Source organism: Platalea leucorodia, assembly GCF_965183815.1.
Source record: "Platalea leucorodia genome assembly, chromosome: 9".
Taxonomy (NCBI): Eukaryota; Metazoa; Chordata; class Aves; order Pelecaniformes; family Threskiornithidae; genus Platalea; species Platalea leucorodia.
Window position 1 is genome coordinate 34,189,652 of NC_138831.1, and position 20,894 is coordinate 34,210,545.

A 20,894-nucleotide genomic window follows, 5' to 3' on the forward strand; every position below is an offset into this window, starting at 1 on the left:
TATACACATACATATATACGGAACAATACATATACATATATGTATATACATATACACATACATATATACATATATATGGAACAATACATATACATATATGTATACATGTATGCATATATATGTATACATATCAGACCAATGCCCAGCCAGTATACTAAAAATGTACTACATTAATAACAAAATGTTTGTATATATAAAAATGTTTTATATTACATTTACATATACACATACATGTACATATATACACATATACATACACATGTATGTATACATAATATGGGTGTATGTATACATGTACGTATACGTGTAATATAAACCATTTTTTATATATATAAACACATTTTGTTATTAATATGTTACATTTCTGAGTGATACGGGTTGAGCACTAGTCTGCTGGTGGTGAGTGACTGCTTTTGCATCATCTTGGGTTTTTTTCCATCCCTGTGCCTTATTAAATTGCCTTTATATCAGCCCATGAGGGCTGGGGGGGGTGGTGGTTTAAATTTAGATGTATAATAGGTATACATACACACACACACACACAGAGAGACACACACGCACACATATGTATAATGCATATACATGTATAATACGTATATACATATATGTATATATACATGTATGCACACACAGGCATACATGTATGCACACACAGGTATACATGTATGTATATGTACATATATGTTTATATACATAAAAGTGTATGTATGTATATGTGCATACACACACGCACGTATTTTTATATATTAAAACCTGTGCTGGGTTGCCCCTGGATGGCAGCTAAGCCCAGCCGCTTGCTGACCCCTCCTGCCCCCGCGGGCTGGGGGAGACAACTGGAAGGGCAAAAGTGAGGAAGAAAGGGAAACAAATAAACCCACAACCCTCGGGGGCTGAGACAAAGACAACGGGGGGGTGGGGGAGAGAAAGGTGATGCAAAAGCAATCACTCAGCAGCAGACCAATGCTCAGCCAGTCTCCGAGCAACAGCCACTTTGGGAAAACGCCCCCACTCCCAGTTTTCTTGCTGAGCGTGACATTTTATGGTAGGGAAGAGACTCCCTGCCAGCCTCAACCGTTCTGGGATGTACGGTCTGTTATTAGTCTATTATATGTAAAGTTACATATAATACATATAGATAATAGAATATACACTGTATGTTATTATATAGAGAGTATATAGTATAGTGTGCATATGTGTGCGTGTGTCTGTCTGTCTGTCTGACTGGGCACTCTTTTCATTAGGCCTACCACTACATCACACATGGCCATTGCGTGCTCCAAATTTGTACTGAGGCACTCAGCCAAGAGGATGGATGGTGAGTGGGTGGGAGTGAGGAATCGAGTGGGGACTTCAGCACAGTTCTCCCAAATTCTAAATATCGTCACCTTCCCATTTACCCTTTTCTGATATGGCCACTTTTCCCGCAACAGTATTTGGGAAAGTATCAATAATATAATATTATATATTAAAATATATATTTTACGCAAAAATATGAATTTTATCTTAAAATATAACCTGCCTACCTTTTTGTATTTTTCTTTTTTCCTGTAAAACAGACCTATATATTCTTATTTGTCCATGGCTTTTCACAGCTCTTAAGTTGTAAAAATGTACGAACAACTACTAATAGAGCTGAAAATCAATCCTTTTCAAAAGAGGTTGCTAAGTGCCTTGCTATGGTATATACTGTTCCCATGTTCATCTAGTACCAAAAAATCAGTGCAAGTTTACCTTTCCTTAGTGACACTCCCTTAAATGACACTCCTAGCATTTTACCCCTAACAAATAGAACAGCTGTTCACTGATAAGAAAGGCAAAGTAAGTGATTTTCTACGGAGAAAAAAGAAACGTTGGGTTTTTTCCTAACACATTTCAAAACCACCTTAGGTATATGAAGGCAGCAAATAATTAAAGGCGAGGAAGCAGGTCAGGTGGAAAATACATATTAGAGCATTTTGGTAAGGAAATTACATATTAGAGCTGTTTGGGAAGGAAACAGAATCAGACTGAAAAATGGTCTAATGAAATAAGCTAAAACTGGTCTATTAACTAAACTGCTTAGTAAATTGGTTCTTTACTCCCACAGTTATTTTACTGTTAAAAAAAAAAAAGTTACTGTTACCCTGATCAAAACCATTCTGCCTGTAATGAGTTAACGCCAGCTCCTCAACTGAGCACATGACTGTGGATACACTGAAGTCTTCGCCTCCTTCTTCATCACCAATATCCTCCATCAGAAATACAGATTTTCCCATTCCCATCTGAGGACACATCTTTCCTTTGATTGTAACCTGAACATATTAAAAGAACTAGTTACTTTCCAGCATCTCATATAAAAAGCTTTAGCCTAGGTATTTGAATCTCTCCTAAAACACACATACCTCCTTTTCAGTTTTCTTAAAATGAGAACTAGACTTGTTTCCAAAAATCAACTGAATAAAATTTAACCTGCCAGTCCCTTGAAATCGTTCTGTTTAACTTTTACAAACTGGCAATTTTTTCAGGAAAAAAATGTCTAGCAAAAATGCTGGGCAGATGGGAATGTAGTCTTTCTATAGGACCGGGAAGAAAGAATACAGATGACTGAGGAGACTGACTCTGGAATGAGAAAAAGAAGGGCTGTAGGGAGATATGCGCTGACGAGGCCAAGAGAGAAAGTGAGGCTCTGCTCGGACTTTGCCCAGATACAATTATCTTTGCAACAGCAGGGAAAAGAATGAGTTAAAAAAAACCATTCTAATATGATGCAAGTGCATCACATTGCGTATTTGCAGAGCGCATATTTGGAGTGCATAACTCCCAAAGGTTACTAAAAAAAACTTGCATTTTTGAGCGATCAATCTAATGCTGACAACATGCTAAGGTTACTATTACTTCCTCTTACACGCAGAATCCTTGGCCTGAAGACACCAGAGGCAATGCACTGATTTGATCAGACTCTTCAGACAGAAAGGTTCTGACAGTATTGCTGGTAAATTAGTGGAGTTTATAGCTGATCAGATTCGTAACATGCATTCAGTAAAGCAATGCAAATTAAATCACTGTAAAGCTGACTAACTTCAGCTAAGAAGCTGACCATTTATTAAATAAGTAGAAACATTTGTTTACAAGAGGCTTTTGTTTAAGAAACCCATCTGTACTCATTCTCCTGCAGCACAAATAAGCCAGAGGCTGGTGCGTAGCACGTAACAACAGTCTCCCAGATTATTTTTTCTTGTCAGAAGCAAAAAGACCTCACGAGTTGTTACTTCTCAGAAACCACCAGCAACTTCACTTACGTGTGTCACGTCCTCCACAGTTATGACCGGCAGATCATGAAACAGGCATCTGAACTGCTTGCAGCTTGGTGAGTCTCTGATTCGTAGGGCCCGCTGGTAGAGAGAGAGACGATGCCCAGTACGTACAAATGGGTCTGCCAGCCCATTTCTAATGCAGTCAATGGCCTAGCAAAGAGCAAGGTAACAAGCAATAATTTAGAAAGACCTATGCACATCTGTCTGTTCTTACTAAGCCCAAAAGAGCAATTGATTAAGGAGCACAAAAATGTCAATGTGAAATACAGCACGTAAGACAAGGCCACCTTTCTTACTTACGTACTGAAGTTCTAACTAGTAAGTAATATTTTGCACTAGTAGGTTTGTGGATTCAAATTTGCACTAGTACAGTAAAAAGAAATTACTCTCCATTTGTACTGATCAATACAAGATTAAGGAAGTGTAAATTCTACATAAGCGACCAGAAAAAAGGAGTTGGTTCTAAGGTAAATCAGTTTAATGTTTTTAAGCCAGTTTCTTAACAGCATGTAGTATGGAAACAGAAGGACCAGATCAGTTGTGCAAGAAGGTACATACAGAACAAATTTTAGTCCAATGCAGTACTGCACTGAAGAACATCCAGGGTTAAATATGGACTCCAAAAATTAATTCAAATCATGGTTCTGACATCCTCTCTTTCTGTGACTTGAGAAAGGAACTCTGTCCTAATTTATAAATAAGGAACTGAGATAAACTCTTCCTTTGTACACCTTCTAATTCCAAATCTGGAAAAAGCGTGACATGGGGGTATAAGATGCCGAAGAGACAACTGCAGACGCTTAACAGCCTATGATATTATTTCCTTTTAACAGACTTAAGAGTTAAAATGCAACACAAAATACAAGCATTTTAATCCCAATTTTCAATAGCCTTAGTGAGGCAAGGAAGCAACACCAAGGGAAAAAATAAGTCATTCTCTGCTTATTTTAAATAACTCTACAGCTGCTACTGTTCCTGGACTTAAAACCTTTTTTTATCTCTCTTCTTCATTGCCAAATTAGTTAGGCATCTTAGGTGTGTTTAATTAGATTGGTCTTCTTTGTCTTTTAGTTAAATGTTGATTTTCAGTCTGCCCATACTTCACTGTGACCTAAACAGTCCTACAGAGTTCCATTTTCAATCACTGACAATATTTCTCCTTTGTATGTAACAGACAGGAAAAATGGACATAATCTCCTATACTTAACCCTCAGACCAGCAGCTGATACAACTACCACCTGCTGTTTCTTGCACAGGAAATTCATGGAACTGCAACTGAGCCCTGAAATGAGTTAGTGGCTTCTACACCTTGTGGTTCTTGAAAAGAAAGTCTGTGAAAAGCTGGTGCTGGCTCACAAGGAATTCAAAGGCACAACCTGTACTGCAGCTTGCAGTTTTCTCTGGTTCCTTTACATTCCGCTGCAGAAATCTTTCCAGAAGTGCCAGGAAGTTCTACAGAGATTTACAATAATCCTCGCACACAACCCTTGCCATTCCTATATGGTTATTTTTCTTTCATTCCACTACACGCCAGCTAATCACTTAGGAAACTCAAAGACCGCTCACCGTGCGCACTGTTTCTAACAGCCTGAACTGCATCATTCAGACTCGAGACCGGCAAGTTTACCCACAGCACAAAGACTGTGTCTTGCCTGTACAAACACACCCTACTGGTGTGTGTGTCCTACTGGAAGGGAAGAGGGCAAAGTTTCAGCAAAAGCTAAGATTACCTCAAAACCTCTTCTCCCCTCCTCTGCCTTCCTAAGAGAATTCAAGAGAGCAGGATGAACACAGCCTGTACTACATGCTATCTAAAATCATTAATGTTATTCTTTACCAGTCTAAGGGTGGTCAGTTATGGTTTCTCCTGGAGGACCACGGAAATAGTTTAAATTTGCTGTTGAAGACTGATAACTCTGCCAGAGCTGTGTACAAGTAACAGATTAGAAATGGGGTTGTCTACTGCTTGACCCCTTACGGTAGAAACCCCACACCAAAACTGGTCCAGATATAGAAGACAACCTTCTCCCCACTGGCAACAGTTAGCCAAGGACTTAATTCTCTTAATTTTTTGTTTGAAAACATTAAAAAATTCCTTCCAATCATGTTTGGTTTTTTCATTCCAGATATGGCCTCATCATCACTCAGGTTCAGAAGCAGAAGTGTTTACTGCAAGAAATTTCTCTGTTTCTCACACACTGGGCAAATTTATAAGGCAGAACAGCAAGAAAGATGCTGCCTGATAACCCCATACAATCCTTCAAGTCAAACGGTGGTGTTCTACACAACAGAAGAAAGCAGGCCAACCAAGGATGAGAGTACACTCAATATTCAGTTTCTTAGGAGAAACCGGTTGCCTGACCTTGGGATTCCTACCAATATCTGCATTTTTAGGAGAGCCTACCCCGCCGCTCTTCTCATATGAAATATTTTTTAAAAATGTTTTCAGACAATGACTGCAGTGTTTCCAGCTTTACAGCATGCAGTTGTGAAGATACCTTCTTAGTGTTTTTCAAGTGCTGATGTAAATTCAGAGCTAGGCGATCCCACCATCGCCCTCTGCTGTCAGTACAATACACCTCTTGAGACAGAAGAGTCTGCAGCTCCTGCACCGCTTCCTGTAGCAACAGGATTATTTTATTAATTGAGTTAGAAAACCAAGTTGAAGTTTCATTATATAATTAGCTTGTCACTTTCCCTTCTAATTACTGGATACTATAAAACTTTGTCTCTGCACAATTCAAACTCTATTTTTACTCCAGCACCCAATGTATTCAGGTGCATAGGTATATCTTAAAAACACTAGAATAGAGATACTTTTATGCAAACTTAAAGGTTAGCTGCCCAAAATACAATATTTTTGTCCTTTCTGTATTCCTTATTGTATATATGAAAAAGACCTGAATATTACTTGTTGCCTTTTTGCAGAGTCAAAGCCTTTTTCAGTATAATCTGCTTTAATAATTTGCTTTAACATATAAGTCAGAGGCCTTTGGAGATGTTAGCTCCTAAGGTGAAGAGGCGGGGATTCCATAGAAGATTTTCTTCCAGGATTTTCTTATTTAAAAGCAATAACCAAATCTAGTGAAACACAGATATCTTTAAATAACAAAAGAACAATGTCTCAGCAACAGTCTTATGGTATGTTACATATGGTAAATCCCCAAAGCATAAGCAGAAACCAAAACAATTTGAAGCTTTCTAAAGCAGCAAGAAAAAAAGGCTCTTTTTCCTTAAAAGTAACCTGTTAAGAGAACTGCAGCAAGTCCTGGCAAACATCATCACCATTTCCCAGCCACATCAGAAATGTAAATTTATGTACAATGCTACATTAAACACGTATTCCTATTCACTTCACCACTTTACCTCATACATGTGAAGTCTCTGCAAAATTTCAACACCTTGAGAAAGGATTCTTGTATACACCCAGCCAACTGTGAAATGTCGCAGATACTCAGGTAAAACTCTGTGATAGCTGAAAGATAAGAGCAGCTCAGATCAATTTAATGATGGCAATTTCAATTCTTAAAATTCTCTTACTAAGAACACTTATACCTAAAGTTTAATTCACAGAAATTAAATGCCTTATATATCAAAATTGAACTGAGTATCCCAGCTGCTAAGCCAAGAACCCAAAGGCAAGAAAATAGTTTAGCTGCGGTAGCAGGTGTGAGCTGCACTTGCACAACATATTTTGGTTTCAACAGCAGTGGAATTATTAGTTAATAAGTTTTACATCAGATGCAAAACAGTAATTTATTACATCATGTTTTGTTACTGCCAACTTGTTCTCGCAAGTCAGAAGGTTAAAACTTTAGAAACACAGCTGAACAAAAGAAAAAGGCTAGAACAGGCATTTCCTGCCATAAAAGACAACTAACATCTTTTGGGTAGGCACCTCTATGTTTCAAGACAAAATCTTTTGAATTGAAATCAAAATAGGTTTTTCCACTGTCTTCAGTGTGAAATGGAATAGAGCTCCAAATGATCCTCTATGAATGTTATTTTAAATCAGTTGCCATGAAAATGAATACAATGCCAAACATAAGGCTTTAACTTCCGCTGTATCATTAAGCCAGAAACCAAAATAATTGAAAGAAAAGCTGATGAAGGACACTTCAAAAACGACACATGTTATTTCAGTTCTCAGATCTTTAGTAAAGTTTCCTGAATGACACCCACTTGGAAGCCTGAAGAGATGAATAACCCAGTATGTTTTCCCATAACATCTGCAACATTCTTTTGTTCACAGTGAATTTTAAATTCTGCTTATTGCTATTTGTCTAAAAGCCATGAAAACAAACTATGACAAGGGAAAAATAAGGCTCTTGTGCTCCTGCGCTAGCATATAGAACAGAAATGTTTTAGTGCTTTATCCATGCCTACCAATTCATTCCCAAGGTTTTATAAAAAAGGCCTTTTCGTATAATCACTTAAAAGCTAAACAACCAACCAGGAAGTTCAAAGCTTTCAAGAACATTAAAGCTTCTAAATTTATCAGGCTTAAATAATATCACTAGTCTATAAGCCTCTCTCAAAAGGAAAAGTACCAAAAGTAAGATAATACACTTAATAGTTTCATATGAACACTAGGCTAGTTTCCAGTTTACTACCTCAAAGAGGGGTGATTTTTCAGTTCATTCCAGGTTTCTTTAGCACACATATATAGATGATTAGCTTCTTCCCAGTTGCCATTTACCATTGCAGTGGCTATATCATTTGACAGATAAGCAGCAGTTGCATACCTAAGGGAAAAAACATAACAACTGTATTAGTCTCAAAAAGCATTTATACTTAAAAGAAATCAATTCCTCCACACAACCCCTTTTAAAAACTCCCTTCCAGTCTCCAAAGACATTGAACCATGCAGTCAACTTTATTCTTAATCTTGTAGGATGAGCAGAGCTTACAGTAGCAGGGTACATTATGTTTAAAACTACTTATAAACTACAGAACGCATTTTTTGTTTTGTTCAGAGTCCATTCTAAAAATCATCACAGCAAATGAAAAACAACTTTCAGCAGCAGATGATAATGAAGCAAACAAATACGCTATTTTGGTTCAAAATGCAAGCCACTGTGAATTACAAGTCCTACCTGGCTACAAAAATGCATTTAAAATCATTGCAAAAGTGGACTTCTACCTATTTACCTCTGGAGTTCTACATGATGAATTTTTATTTGCCCACACAAGTACAGCAGTAAAGCTTTTCTAGAAATAAACAGATTTCCAAACTGCCAAAGCTCCCCCTACCTGATAAGATCTTCTCTGTCCTGGAAGACCTGTGTTTTCCTATTTACAATGTAACTGGGGAATACCATACGCCCCATGTTTACCATAAGGACTGTGGAGAGCTGGCCTTGACCAGCACTACCAGCTTCTTCATCCTCTATTGACTCAGACAGTGAAAATAGCAGCAGAATTCGAGAAAAGACAGCCCGAGGGCCTTTACAGACCCTGACAGATTTTCCAGCCAGCTCCTTCACCCTGGAAGGACAAATAAAATGATCACAACAAATGGTTTTTACCATCACTTATAAAAATTCAAATATACTGAATGAAGTATGAGAATAATTTTGTTTTCAAGCCAATTAGTGTGTAAACTTGATTTTCCTTGAAAGAAGCAGCTTGAGAAACTATATAGTGCATGTAACCTCTAGTGAAAAGCCAAAGAAATGCATTAACTAATAAAAAGTTTAAGGGGCAAACTTCAAGCAGATAGAATTGGAACTAACTGCCCTTTGGGTACAGCCCCTCCTGTTGCTATGCCAGGCAGTTCCAACACAAAACAAGATGTAGGGCAATGTTTACAGACCACAATTTGAAATCCCTTGTTTTAGGGTATATCCATTAGCATATCTTCATCCAGCCTTTTCATACAAGAGAAGATTTCTGTTATTTGTCCACAGGATAGCACAGATTTAAACCAGGATTTTCTCTGACCTCAAGAGGTAACTGGTATTTCTGCTGTCAACTATAGCAAAGAGCATTACATTCCCAAAGTTGATGTGGCTGAACAAGTAACTATCAGTCTCTTTTGTTGGAGTAGGGAGTAACCCAGTGCCAAGGACATTTTCTGGAATGTAACTAATTTTCCCAGGTTCCTTTCCATTTCCTGAACAAATTTTTTTCCAGCCTTCCTTTGTATACTTTAAGCCAATATTCTGAAAACAATTTTGTTTCTGTTAGAGATATTTACACAAATTATGCATCACGCATCATCATATAGTTCAAATATCTAGTATCAAAGAGAAAAAATGAAATCGCAAGTGATACAAAGTATTTTCATACTGAAGTTTTCTATACCTGGATTGGAATGAGGAAACAACCGCAAGTCCTTAAATTAAAACATCCCTACTTATCACAAAGTCCCGGCATCCTCTAACACAAGATAATCATGGCTGTGGCTATGATTACTTCACCTGTTTTCCTGCAGGCCAAATGAAGTACAACGCTACTGGAGACAACGACACCAGTGTGAAATACTGTTTTTAACAGAATGGGAACCACTAGAGCTCCAGTTGTATTTTGAGAACGACAAAGACCAAATAAAACTATTTTAAAGAAGCTAACCATACTATGCAAACCTCCCACTTGTGAAGCTCTGCAAGCCCTGCACTAAGCTAGCATTAGGCCTCTCTTTTGGCATAAGGAAAGAAGACCTTACTGATTCACGTAATAATGATTCTTCATGGAGGGATATTTTTAAAGTTCTTCTTGCAATACTAGGCCTCTTTTAATACAAGGAATTCTGTGGAGAATCACATGATAGATTTCGGGGGGGGGGGGGAGGGGATATTTGTCCAATAAATGTAGCTATGCAAAACTTGACAAAGCTTTATGTCACTCTCATTTGAAAAAGAATACCACAGGAAAGGCAAATTATGTTATTGAGGCAAATGCAATACATACTGCTATCTGGCAGCTTTCTACCCAACCTGCATTTTCTTCCACAATTACTGAGTTCAGACCCTAGTTCTCCAGCCTACTAGACATGCTAACCGCTAGACAAGCACTCTTTGTTTATATGCATTACTATTCAAACAGTTACTTTTTGGTATTAGTTACTAAGAGAGGTAACTGTGTAAGCAAGCTTATAAACTCCAGAACTGACTTGTACCCTAGCACCAGTACCCTGGCTATTACTTTAGTTCATGTTCCTAGACTTTTTGTGGATGTTCTAGCTACAGATCCAGCCCTAAACACCAAGAACGATAATGCCGTAATCACTCCTATTAGGGCAGAATGACACCTTAAACCTGAATCTGGACCCCAGAAGACCTGGAAGTCAAGGGCATCCCATATACACAGCTGTGATAGCCACGGTGAAAAAATTCACAGGAAAGAAACAACACAAGAAAGCAATCTTTTCCCTTTAAAAACATTGCTGAAAAGGAGGCTCTATGCTACAGTACAAAGTCAATCATAAAAAAAGAGATTATTGCTCCCCTCTACTTCTACTAGAAGAGCTCACCCAGCAAACGAACATCAGACAGTTGTTTTAATAAGCAATGACCTTCCTTATGTCTTGCTAGACATTTTTCTGCACAGATTTTGCTTTAATAATTCAGAAATGTTCCTCTGTGTAACTGAGTAACTTTGGAGATAGATAATCATGCCCACAGCTGAGAAGCACGATATAGTTTAAAAAAAGTCTAATATTTACCCTTCTGTTTGACCCACTGTGAATCAAAATTTAATGCTGCCCTTTTTTATTCATAAATTTACTAAATGCATTCCTCTCTTCAAAAGGCATCTAGATTGAGTCCTCTGAAGCATAACTTACATTCACCTGCAAAATTTAACTATAAACAGAGTTACCTTTTCAAAATCACTGTCCCAATACCAGCCTGACTCCTGCTGAAGACTGAACGTTGTTTTGCCAACCTCAGAAAATCATCCACAAGTTGCTGTTTCTGACCATTTGGGTTTGGCAAGTGAAAAGTCTTTGCCAATGTTTTTAGCTCAGGGGCTGACAGCAAATCCAACCCTTCACACAGGTCTTCCAGTTCAGATTCTAAAAGTAAAATGATTCACATATATTCATTATGTGCTATACATACACACTCAAGCAACAGCTCAAAGTATAGTACATTCGTATGACCTAGTACTGATCTAATGATTTAGATTCTTCAAACATGTATCATTGATGCTAGCTGGTTCAGCTTGAAATTCATTCTCTTGACAGGTCCGGTTTGAAAGAATGGAATAATCAGAAAAAATATCCCTTTGCAACTTCAAAACAAAAGCAAATATAAAGAAATTCTGCTGAGTTACAAAAAAATGCTGTTTAGAAAAACTTGTCTTCCTCATGATTAAAACTCTGCCCAATGCAAAAAAAAGTGCTGCCAGGGAGCAGGAAGAGCAAAGCTGCTTGAGAAGGGGGATGAGCCAGGAGTCAAGAGTGACCACAGCAGTGGCAGTGTCCTCACCGACCCTGGTGCAGTCCCACTGTAAATGAACAGAACAGACAGAGCAGAAGTCTGTAACAGATTCCACTGGCAGCCCCAGAAAAGGCATGATGATGAATCAGGTCCAGGGTCGATCTAAGAGACGAGCCGGACATAAGACTACCATTTACGCCTGAGATCCATCCACAGTACATGGCCACAGACAAGACTGGAAACAAAAACCTGCAGCATTGGTTGGAGGTCCAGCCAGCCAGGGGTGGAGAAGGCCAGGGACAGGGTGCCTGCAAGACAGTTCAGGGCAGTACTGAAGGATATTAATTAGAGCTCCTGGACCAATGCGCAGAGGCTGCGCAGGCCAGGGTCTGAGATGAGGCTGGTGAAGGCAAGTAAGACCTATTGTTGCACCTATAGCCCTGACATTTATTTAGCTCTCCCTATTACCTAATTTGCACTAGCTGCTTTTATTATTAAGGTAACACAACTCATCTACCTCAAACCTTTATTCTGCTCCCCTAATTCTCTTCTCAAGGCACAGACAAGCATGTAGTGCATTCAACTCTAACATGACACAACTGCAGATTTTATTTGCAATATTTTTAACATTTATTAATGCTGGCCATACCTGTTTGCAGAAATCTGGCTTCAGCCAGTTCTTCAATTATTGGTGACAAATCCATACTTATCTCTCCATACTCTATTTTGTTCACCTTTAACCAGTTCAGCTTGCGTTGAAAAAGTCTCACATATAACTTCTGCCCACCAACTGCAAATTTTATTTAAAGCGGGGAAGGAAAAAAGAAAATTAAATTCTAAAACATAGCACTATGCATAATCACTGCCTTGCCTACAAAAATTACTTTGATGCAGATATCCTCTAAAACACATTTTAAATCTGCCCATGTTCTACAAGCAGACTTGGTAAAGTATCAGAACTTACCTTTCCAAGCAATTATTGCTGATTAGAATCTTTAAGTTTTGTAGGTAGAAAATTATTACAATGTATTTTTTAAGTCATGAACATTGCTAAAATGCATTTTGGACATGCTTACCCTTTAAGAAAGAATTTGTCTTCTAGGAAAAGACAACTTCATTTTTTCAAACTCTGCATATTGTGATGTTAATTAGGTCTTTTTGCTTTCTTTAACACTCATTCAATAACCAACTATTTGATGTTGGGGAACAAAGGAAGCTGTAGTCTGACAGAATGATTTCATAGTCACAGAACACCTCACTGTGTAGTAGTCTTCAGATTCTTATTTTTCCAAAGATAAGCTTAATTTTACTAATATATCTACTGAAAACAAGGGAAAAAACCCTCCTATTGATTTGATTTTCACCAGGGAAGTGCTCTCTTAAAGTACCTTTTAAAAATACTTTTAAAATACTAACAATGCTGAAATTCAACAAAATAGCTTATTAAATCTTAGCTGAAAATAGTCCAGCTACTGTTACTACATTCAGCTCCCTTTTGAATACTCAATTCATCCCTCATTAACTTCTAATTTTTTGTATCCCTATCTGCTGCTGCTTAACTGAAACTGATCATTAATAAAACCAGACACTGAAACACTACCAGACATAGATATACCAGACCTAGATATATTTAAGAAACGGCAGTTAACTTTTACATGCTTATTTAACTGTTCTCCTGTCCTTAAAAAGACTTTTTCAGCCTTTTTTTTTTTTGGATTTCCAGGATGTTTCCAGGATCAGTTCACTGAGAGAACTACATTCAGACACATAAGTTTGTTGTTTTCTCTGTGGGGTTGTAACTTCTTTGAAGTCTGCCTCCAGTTTTTACAACTCTGGAAAAAGGTCAAGTAACACATGAACATCCTTTCTCCAGACCATGGAAGCTGACCAAACTAGGGCTGCAATCCAATACCAGCAAGTGAGAACTGCTTTCTCTCTCAAGCATTTGAACAACAAATAGAAGGATAAAGAGGTATTGTGCAAGCAATTAATTGCTTCTTACGCATCCTGTTCTGCAGTACATTACCTTTGAAGATTTGGGGGATTTTTTTTCTTTTGTAGTTCTTAAGAAAGTTTCAGGTGTATCACTGAAATAAAAAATTTGCTCTAAGTTGAAATATTATCAGCAAAAAGATGCAGAAGATCTTACAAAAGTTCACCCTCTATGACTCATTAAAATGCAACAGAAAAAAATTACATTATTTTTTCTTGTTCAGTTTTCTGTACCTCAGTTCCACTGGTGACTATAAATCAATGTTTCTCAGATACGATTTTTCCATTGTATCAAAGTTGGAAGGAGGACCTCACAAAGTGTATTAAGTAGTGTCACTAGAACTATGTGCTTGCTTTAAATTCTTCCAACTGCAACATACAGTGAAATTAAACATGGAGAATACAAAAAATATTTTTTTAATATTACACCTAAGTTCAGACAGATCTCGTCTTGAGCACAAAGCCTGACATTGCACTGCAGATTACTTGTTATGGATACACCTCTGCTTTCCCCTACTTTTATTTACTGTTCCCAGTACTTAAAAAATTGGCAGTGCTCTACATCTAAACCGAGGCCATCCACTTTTGAGAAAACTGGGCAGGAAGCATGGAAGGATTGCTTCAAATTTAATCCTTTTAAAAATATAATTCCTTTCATAATAAGCATTAGAGATAACTCACTGAAGAATGGTAGACATTTTAGCAGAAAATAATTAAGTACTGGAGAATACCTATGTTCAAGCAACTCTACGGTACTAAGCACATGTGTGGCTTTTTTGTGTTATGGTAACTGAAAGACAACACTTGCTTTGGTCGAAACTTCTAATGCGGAACAGATAACCCATCTCCCTGATCTTTTCAAGTATCCTGTCTAAGATCTCTTGAAGGTAAAGACATCCATCTGTCACTTGTCCAGAACTCATCATCTATTGACTTAATGCTATCTGATCACTTCTCATAGCTGAATCATTGCGGTTTTCCTGTCCTGCAAAGAGAGATTGTTTTATTTGTGACTCTCGCAGCCAGTGCAGACGTGGATTTATCAGCACCACTTTGAAATAACTCTTTCTGTATTCTGAACTCCTGTGAGAGGGGAATACTGAAATCACACCACTAAAAGAGAAACAAGCACTTCTTTTATTTAGCAGAACAAGTTACTATTACTGATCAATCTTGTACTCATCCAGAGAAGGGAGTGGGGAAATAAAGAAGCTGTATCCTGAACGTCTCTTAGTATTTGCCAAAGTAGCCAAAGCCTGCATCCACTAATGACCTAACTGTAAGGTTATTCCTAGATCTTCTTTGGATGTAAATGATAGGCATCTACTGCTTGCCTCAGAGAGCCAATAACAAGAGTTTTGTTGCTTATATTCCATTCTTTCTTTATATATAGCCATTTTAACTATCACAACTTACTTAAACAAGGCATTATCAGGCTCCAAGATGTCACTGTATACACATTTAGGTGGAGAAAATTAACTATGTTAATAATCTTAAGGCCTTGAGTGCACCAACAGACTCTGCAACCCCATCCCAGCCCCTACAGGTTTGGCTGCTTATGTTCAAGGCCCGCTCCGATACGGTGCAGCTGGAAAGAGCTGTGTGAGGCTTTGTCAGGACCTTCCCCTGTTCGCTCGGAGCTGTACTTAAGCTCAGGCTGGTAGCCTGCACTCTGGCCTAAGCTCTGCTGTAGCACGCCAGTGCCCAGCCAGACACCTTGCTGACCTGGCTTCACCTTGCACCTGCCTCATCACTACAGGCTTGCCTGAAGACCTGCCACCGTTGGAGCATGGCCGACACTGGATCCACTCGGCTCTTCTTTGGGCAATGTGGGCTTATGCCCCTTGCAGGCGAGGAAAGGATGTGGCACCTGCCTGCCCTGCTGTCCCCTTTGGCTCCTGGCTCATCTTCTCATGCAGAGTAGTCTGCTCTTGCTGCTCCCTGACAAATACAGTCCTATGTTATGATCTCATCTTACTTACAATATTCTCATAACTCATGTTAGTATTATTCTTTAATTTTTTTAAATGTTTGGTGTTACTGCGTAATTGTAACTATTACAATATAATCTGTAAGAGCTTAACCGTGACCAGGTAACCACTGCAGAAACACCTGTGTAAGTTTAGAGCCCTACTTCCTCCTCTGGAGTTTCTTCACCTTTTTTAGCAACCATCTCTTAAGGTGGTTTGAATCAGCTCAGCTCGCTTTTCCACTAGGGCAAATGAAGAGTGTTCATATGGTCCTTTCCAGCTGCTAAACTTTGGAAGAACATTTTAAGTCAAAAAAGACATTTCTGAGACTGTTCCACCACAGTTTAAGTTTCTAGAGAAACAGATCTGCACTGACTCAATTTTTTTAAGGAACTGAGATTGTGAATTACTTATCACGGCTATATTTCTTCCTAAAAAGCTCAAGCCAAGACTTCTCCACTTTTGTCACTCAGTATCCTGTATTAAAAACCTTGTGATGTCATATACACTAATCTAACCTCATTCTGTTATTCTCCACATCTATACAAGTTATTAGAAAAACACTTACTGAAAGTCTCCTATTGGCCTTGAAAAAATTTCACGTAATTGCTAATCACAAGTCATGACCTTTTCTAATGTCCTGCCGTGTCAATCCAGAATATCATTTGGAACTTTATAGAAACAAACGTTAAGGAACTAAGTGCTCTGAACAGCTAGAACAGTTTTCTTCCACTTTGCAATGGGGAAACAGTCTAAAGACTGTTGTATACTAGTGCAGAAAAAATGAATATAATCTACACAGAGGAAAAAGACCAAAATATACAACAGTTTCACACAGGGTAATACTATTCTTTAGTGTGATAAACTTTACAGCCTGCTAGCTAAGCCAAACTCAATGAACACAACACATTAATAAGTTCAGCCTGCTTCTGATTTTTTTTTTTTATTTTTACCAGCAGGTATGTATGCAACCGTCTCTTTCGTATGTTCAGCTCAGATGCATGAACTGAGCCCATATCAGAATACATCTAAAAATACTTTGTCAGGCAGTTGTATATTGCCATAGTAGCTTAAAACAATATAAATGGTTATGCCTGCAGTACTCACTCCGAGATACAAATTTTCTTGTGGAAGTTGTTATAAGCTTATTTCCATTTTGATGCTCCAAGTTTGCAGCTCAAGTGCTGGTAAAACCACTCTTAATTACAGTTTAAGACAAGTTATAAACATACATAAAAAATTGGAGGGTTAGTTTTAACCTGCATCGCTTCTGCCATGCTTTTACTGTAAAACTTATATGAGTATAGGATTCAGACAACATGTCTGCTTCGGATCTTGTCTAAATACGGAGGGCTTAAATCTCCAACATTGTGGCTCCTACTGAAATTAATGAGAGTTAAAAGTACTAAGCAACCTACAAGAAAATGACTGTTAATTAGTAACTAGCATTCTAAACACTGGATAATAATCATAGGGATAACCATGGATTCACACCAAGCACAAAAGTCATCTCTAAATGTGCTGAATCAAAGCTCACAAACGCTACTTCAGAAGTATTTTTTTCAAGGTCTATCTATCCAGCACAGGCCTCTTCATAACCCCATTTTGTAGAATTCCCATATGTAATAATCACCAAAAGCCTGGTATTAACTGATACTCTTCTTCTGTGCTACGAGTTTCCTTCCTTGGAAATGCATTTAAAAGCAGCAGCAAGTTAACTTAAGATTCTGAAAAATAGCATTAAAACAGTAAAAGTATTCCAAAAAAACAGAAATATACATAATCATTCTCTCCTTATTTCTTACAAGTTTCCACTATTTATCATTACCTTCCATTAAAGGAACATTACAAAAGTCTACCTACAAGAAGCCACTGAGGCATACATCTGCTGAGAAAAAGGAGCTTCTTCCCTTAAGGAATTTATCAAGTTAAATTGCCCATTGGTAGAGCACTCTTCACATAAAACTATGTAAAAGTTCTGTCTATAAGAGGTAACGTGACAGTATATTTAAAAAAAAAAAAGATACCTGATAATTTGCAGAACTTGGTTATAATGCTCATATCTTGCTCATCAAAGAGTCTGACATCATCTTCATTCTCCAATACTGCTCGCAGCACCACTAAAAAATTCTGGAGGTAATATGGGTGACCAGGAGAGCTGGGCACAGAGCTAACCTCATTTATTTTGTCTAAAATGTCCCCAATGGAATTTTGAAATTCTACCTTTTCCACAGTTTCTGACAAAGTATGATTAATCTCATCTTTAAAGTCTTCATGAACTTCCACAGGAAGTACCTGTACATCACCCTTGCTCAAGCAATTTTGTGTACCACAGTTCACTTCTGCCTTGGAAGAAGGAACAGCCTGAGTGTGAGCCTGAGTCTTGACTTCCAAACTACTGGTCAGCTCTGTTGAAGTACAAATGGCTAGATGTGTTTCAAATTTATCAGGACTAAGTATCACACCTTCAGAGCTACTTTCTGTTTTGGTGCTCTTTGTACCAAATGGTAACCTTTTGGCATTAATGTTATCAGCTGGTAATGATACCGGAACAATATCCACAAGGTCTTCTCCGTTACATTTTTTTGTTTCTTCTTGAAATTCAGGTTCTTTCTTTGAAAAGCTTTGTTCCTGGTGCTCTCTCCAAGCAAGCTGATTTTCTTTCTGAGAACCATGCCCAAGATAAATCTCTTCATCATCATCCCGTGCTGCAGCACTTTTGCACATACTGTGAACAGCTGGAGGTGAAGACTCGACCTCTTTATACACAATCTGTTTTCTTCCCTGGATACGTCTTCTGGACAGTTTAGATGACAAGCTTCCCAAAGAGATCATTTTAACTGTTTGAGCCTGTGGTTCATTGTTAACACTACAGACTGAACTATTATTGCTAAAATAAGGACTAATCTGTTGTGCTGCACTCCCTTCTGTTTTCAATAAACTGCTTTTGGGAGGACTTGTTTCTACATTTAAGAGGTTTTTTGAAAAATATGGGCTGGAATTGTTCACATTTCCAGCTAGGGGAGTCTCATTCCTAAGAGAGTTGAGCGCTGAATCAATGATGCCAATCCCACCATGGTTTCTCTGACATGTTTCATCCATGTGCTCATTTATTCCATATCTTGGCACCATTTGCCCACACGTGGGACAGGTAATTTTGGCAGGGGGAACATTGTTAAAAAAGGAAATAATAGAGGAGGATGTTGAAGGTATAGATGGTGTTCCTTTACCTTCTGCTTTTTTTGTTGTTCCTTTTTTTTTTTTATTTTTACTGAGTGACAAAGTTATTCGGGGTCTTTTAATTTCTGAAGACGTAGCTTCTGCCATTACAAAACTTCAAAGCATTTACATGGCACAGGCAACTTCATTCGGGCTGTATTTCCTTATTCTGTAATACTTGGAAAAAAAAAAAAAAGACTTTTTCTTGGCTTTGCGTTTTCCATGTGTAATCTTCTGACATGCCTTCAAGGAAAAAAAAAAAAAAAGATATTGAGTGAAAGATCTTCCAAAGTACCAAATGCAACCAAGATGAACAGTGAAGAAAAAATAAAACCCTAGAAGTGGAAAAGTGAAGCAATCCTTAACTGCTACAATAAAACAGTACCTTTACCTTCTGACTAGGCAGGCAGGCAAGCATGTCACAATTGTCACGCTGAGCACTGGCTTGATGGGAATGGTTTAAAAAATGGAAATACCAGTACACACTTTGACTATTCAAACGCTGTGTTCACCGTGTTTAAATTCAACCTAAGGATACAGTCAAGTCCTCCAATTTTGCCACGCCCTTGCCCGCCGCGTGCAGGCAGACCGTTTCTTGGTGCCAACCCCCCGCCCCGGCTGAGGCGGCACGCGGCGCCCGCAGCGCCCTCGCCACGCCCGGGGCGCCCCTGACAGCGCCGAGGAGACGGCGCCGGCCGGGCTGCGCGGGCCCCGGCCTCTCCCGACCCGGCCACGCCGCTCCGCACAGCGCGGCGGGGCTGCGAGCGGCTCTGCGCGCGCTCCCGAGGCGGACGGCGGCGCCTCCGGTTTCCCAGCCCGTTTCTGCCCCTCGCCTGCCCGCCCCCGCCGGCGCCGCTACCCCTCCCCGTCCACCGGCCGCCGCCTGCCCTCGCCTGGGCCGCCGAGGGGCCCAACGGAGGCCGCCCGCAGCCCGCCCCGCCTGACCCCGCCTCCCCGCGCACCGGCGCCGCAGCCCCGCCTCTCTCCGCCGCGGCCGCCCAGGGGCCGTGAGGGGCGGGGGCGAGCGGCCGCCGCGCCAGGCGCGCGGACCGGCGGCGGCACGCGCGAAGGCCGCCCCGCGAGGCGGGCACCCGGGCCACGCGCACCAGCGGGCCCCGCCCCGCGGCACGGAGCGGCCTGCGGCTCGCCCGCCCCCGCCGCCAGGCCGGCGCAATGCATGGCCGATGGCGCGGCGCAGGCCTGGGGAGCGGATTGCCGAGCCTGCGAACCGCGCTCCGGTAAGAACGCACGAACTAAGACCTATTTATCTTGCCCTCTTTAGATTTAACATTTCCTTCAACAACAAATGGTGAAAAACAGTTCTGACCTTTCTTTAGAAAGGGGAACCAGAGGGACACCAGCTGGAACTTTCTTTTTTTGTTGTTCAGGCAAGAAAAGAGCAAATACTGAAATATTTCCACCTTGAGAAATATCCTTTAAGTTAAAAGATACCATTTGCTTACTCTGAGTTGCTGCAGGCTTAAAAAGCTTCTGTGTCCTCCCTCTTTGATAATTTCCAATTTATACTGCCAGGTTGCATCCTAAGTTCTTCAACAAAGGGAGCTATTCCTGCAATACCTACAGAGCTACTACAACAGCAGGTACAAAAACTATGGCCTATGGCTTAAAAAGACTGTAGAGTCAAAGCACAAATATTCTACGTGGTTAGGTATCTGCCCATGGCAAGCAGCTTTCTTTTTAGAATAAAGACAAAATCAGAGTTCTATGGTAGACCATAAAAGTAAAACCTAAAGGAAAGCCTCTTTACATCACCTTAGAAGTTCACAGAACATTTTAAAGATCGACAGAATAAAACCTACTCAAATTCAGCATTCACATAGAAACATTTTAATATATACAAGATGCAACATACATAAAAAGGTGAATTACAATTTCAGTTTATGAACAGAAAGTGCTTTCTGCTTCTTCTGTTTCTTCTCTGATTTGTTTGCATCTTTGATTTGCATTTTCACTTGATCTTGTAGTTGAGAGAAGAAGGCCTGGGATGATTTCAAGACCTTGTCTTTACCTTCATC

The 20,894-nt window shown here is 39.4% G+C and overlaps 1 protein-coding gene across 8 annotated transcripts in view; it reads right to left on the minus strand.

Moving 5' to 3' along the window:
* The window catches only part of FAN1 (FANCD2 and FANCI associated nuclease 1), a 33,072-nt gene that overhangs the window by 4,296 nt on the left and 7,882 nt on the right, over positions 1–20,894 (minus strand). For 2 of the 8 annotated variants that reach the window (XM_082322427.1, XM_082322430.1), the window contains exons 1-10: positions 19,821–19,930; positions 17,667–19,101; positions 12,327–12,467; positions 11,115–11,310; positions 8,547–8,780; positions 7,907–8,038; positions 6,660–6,768; positions 5,792–5,911; positions 3,279–3,443; positions 2,123–2,291 (exon numbers count right to left, since the gene is read on the minus strand). In XM_082322427.1, the coding sequence (XP_082178553.1) occupies positions 2,123–2,291; positions 3,279–3,443; positions 5,792–5,911; positions 6,660–6,768; positions 7,907–8,038; positions 8,547–8,780; positions 11,115–11,310; positions 12,327–12,467; positions 17,667–18,966 (2,566 nt within the window). In that variant the 5' untranslated portion in view covers positions 18,967–19,101; positions 19,821–19,930. Of the gene's footprint in view, positions 1–2,122; positions 2,292–3,278; positions 3,444–5,791; positions 5,912–6,659; positions 6,769–7,906; positions 8,039–8,546; positions 8,781–11,114; positions 11,311–11,725; positions 11,895–12,326; positions 12,468–17,666; positions 19,102–19,243; positions 19,655–19,820; positions 19,931–20,731 lie in introns of those variants that run through there. The other 6 variants (XM_082322428.1, XM_082322429.1, XR_014229272.1 and 3 more) reach the window with 6 other exon arrangements.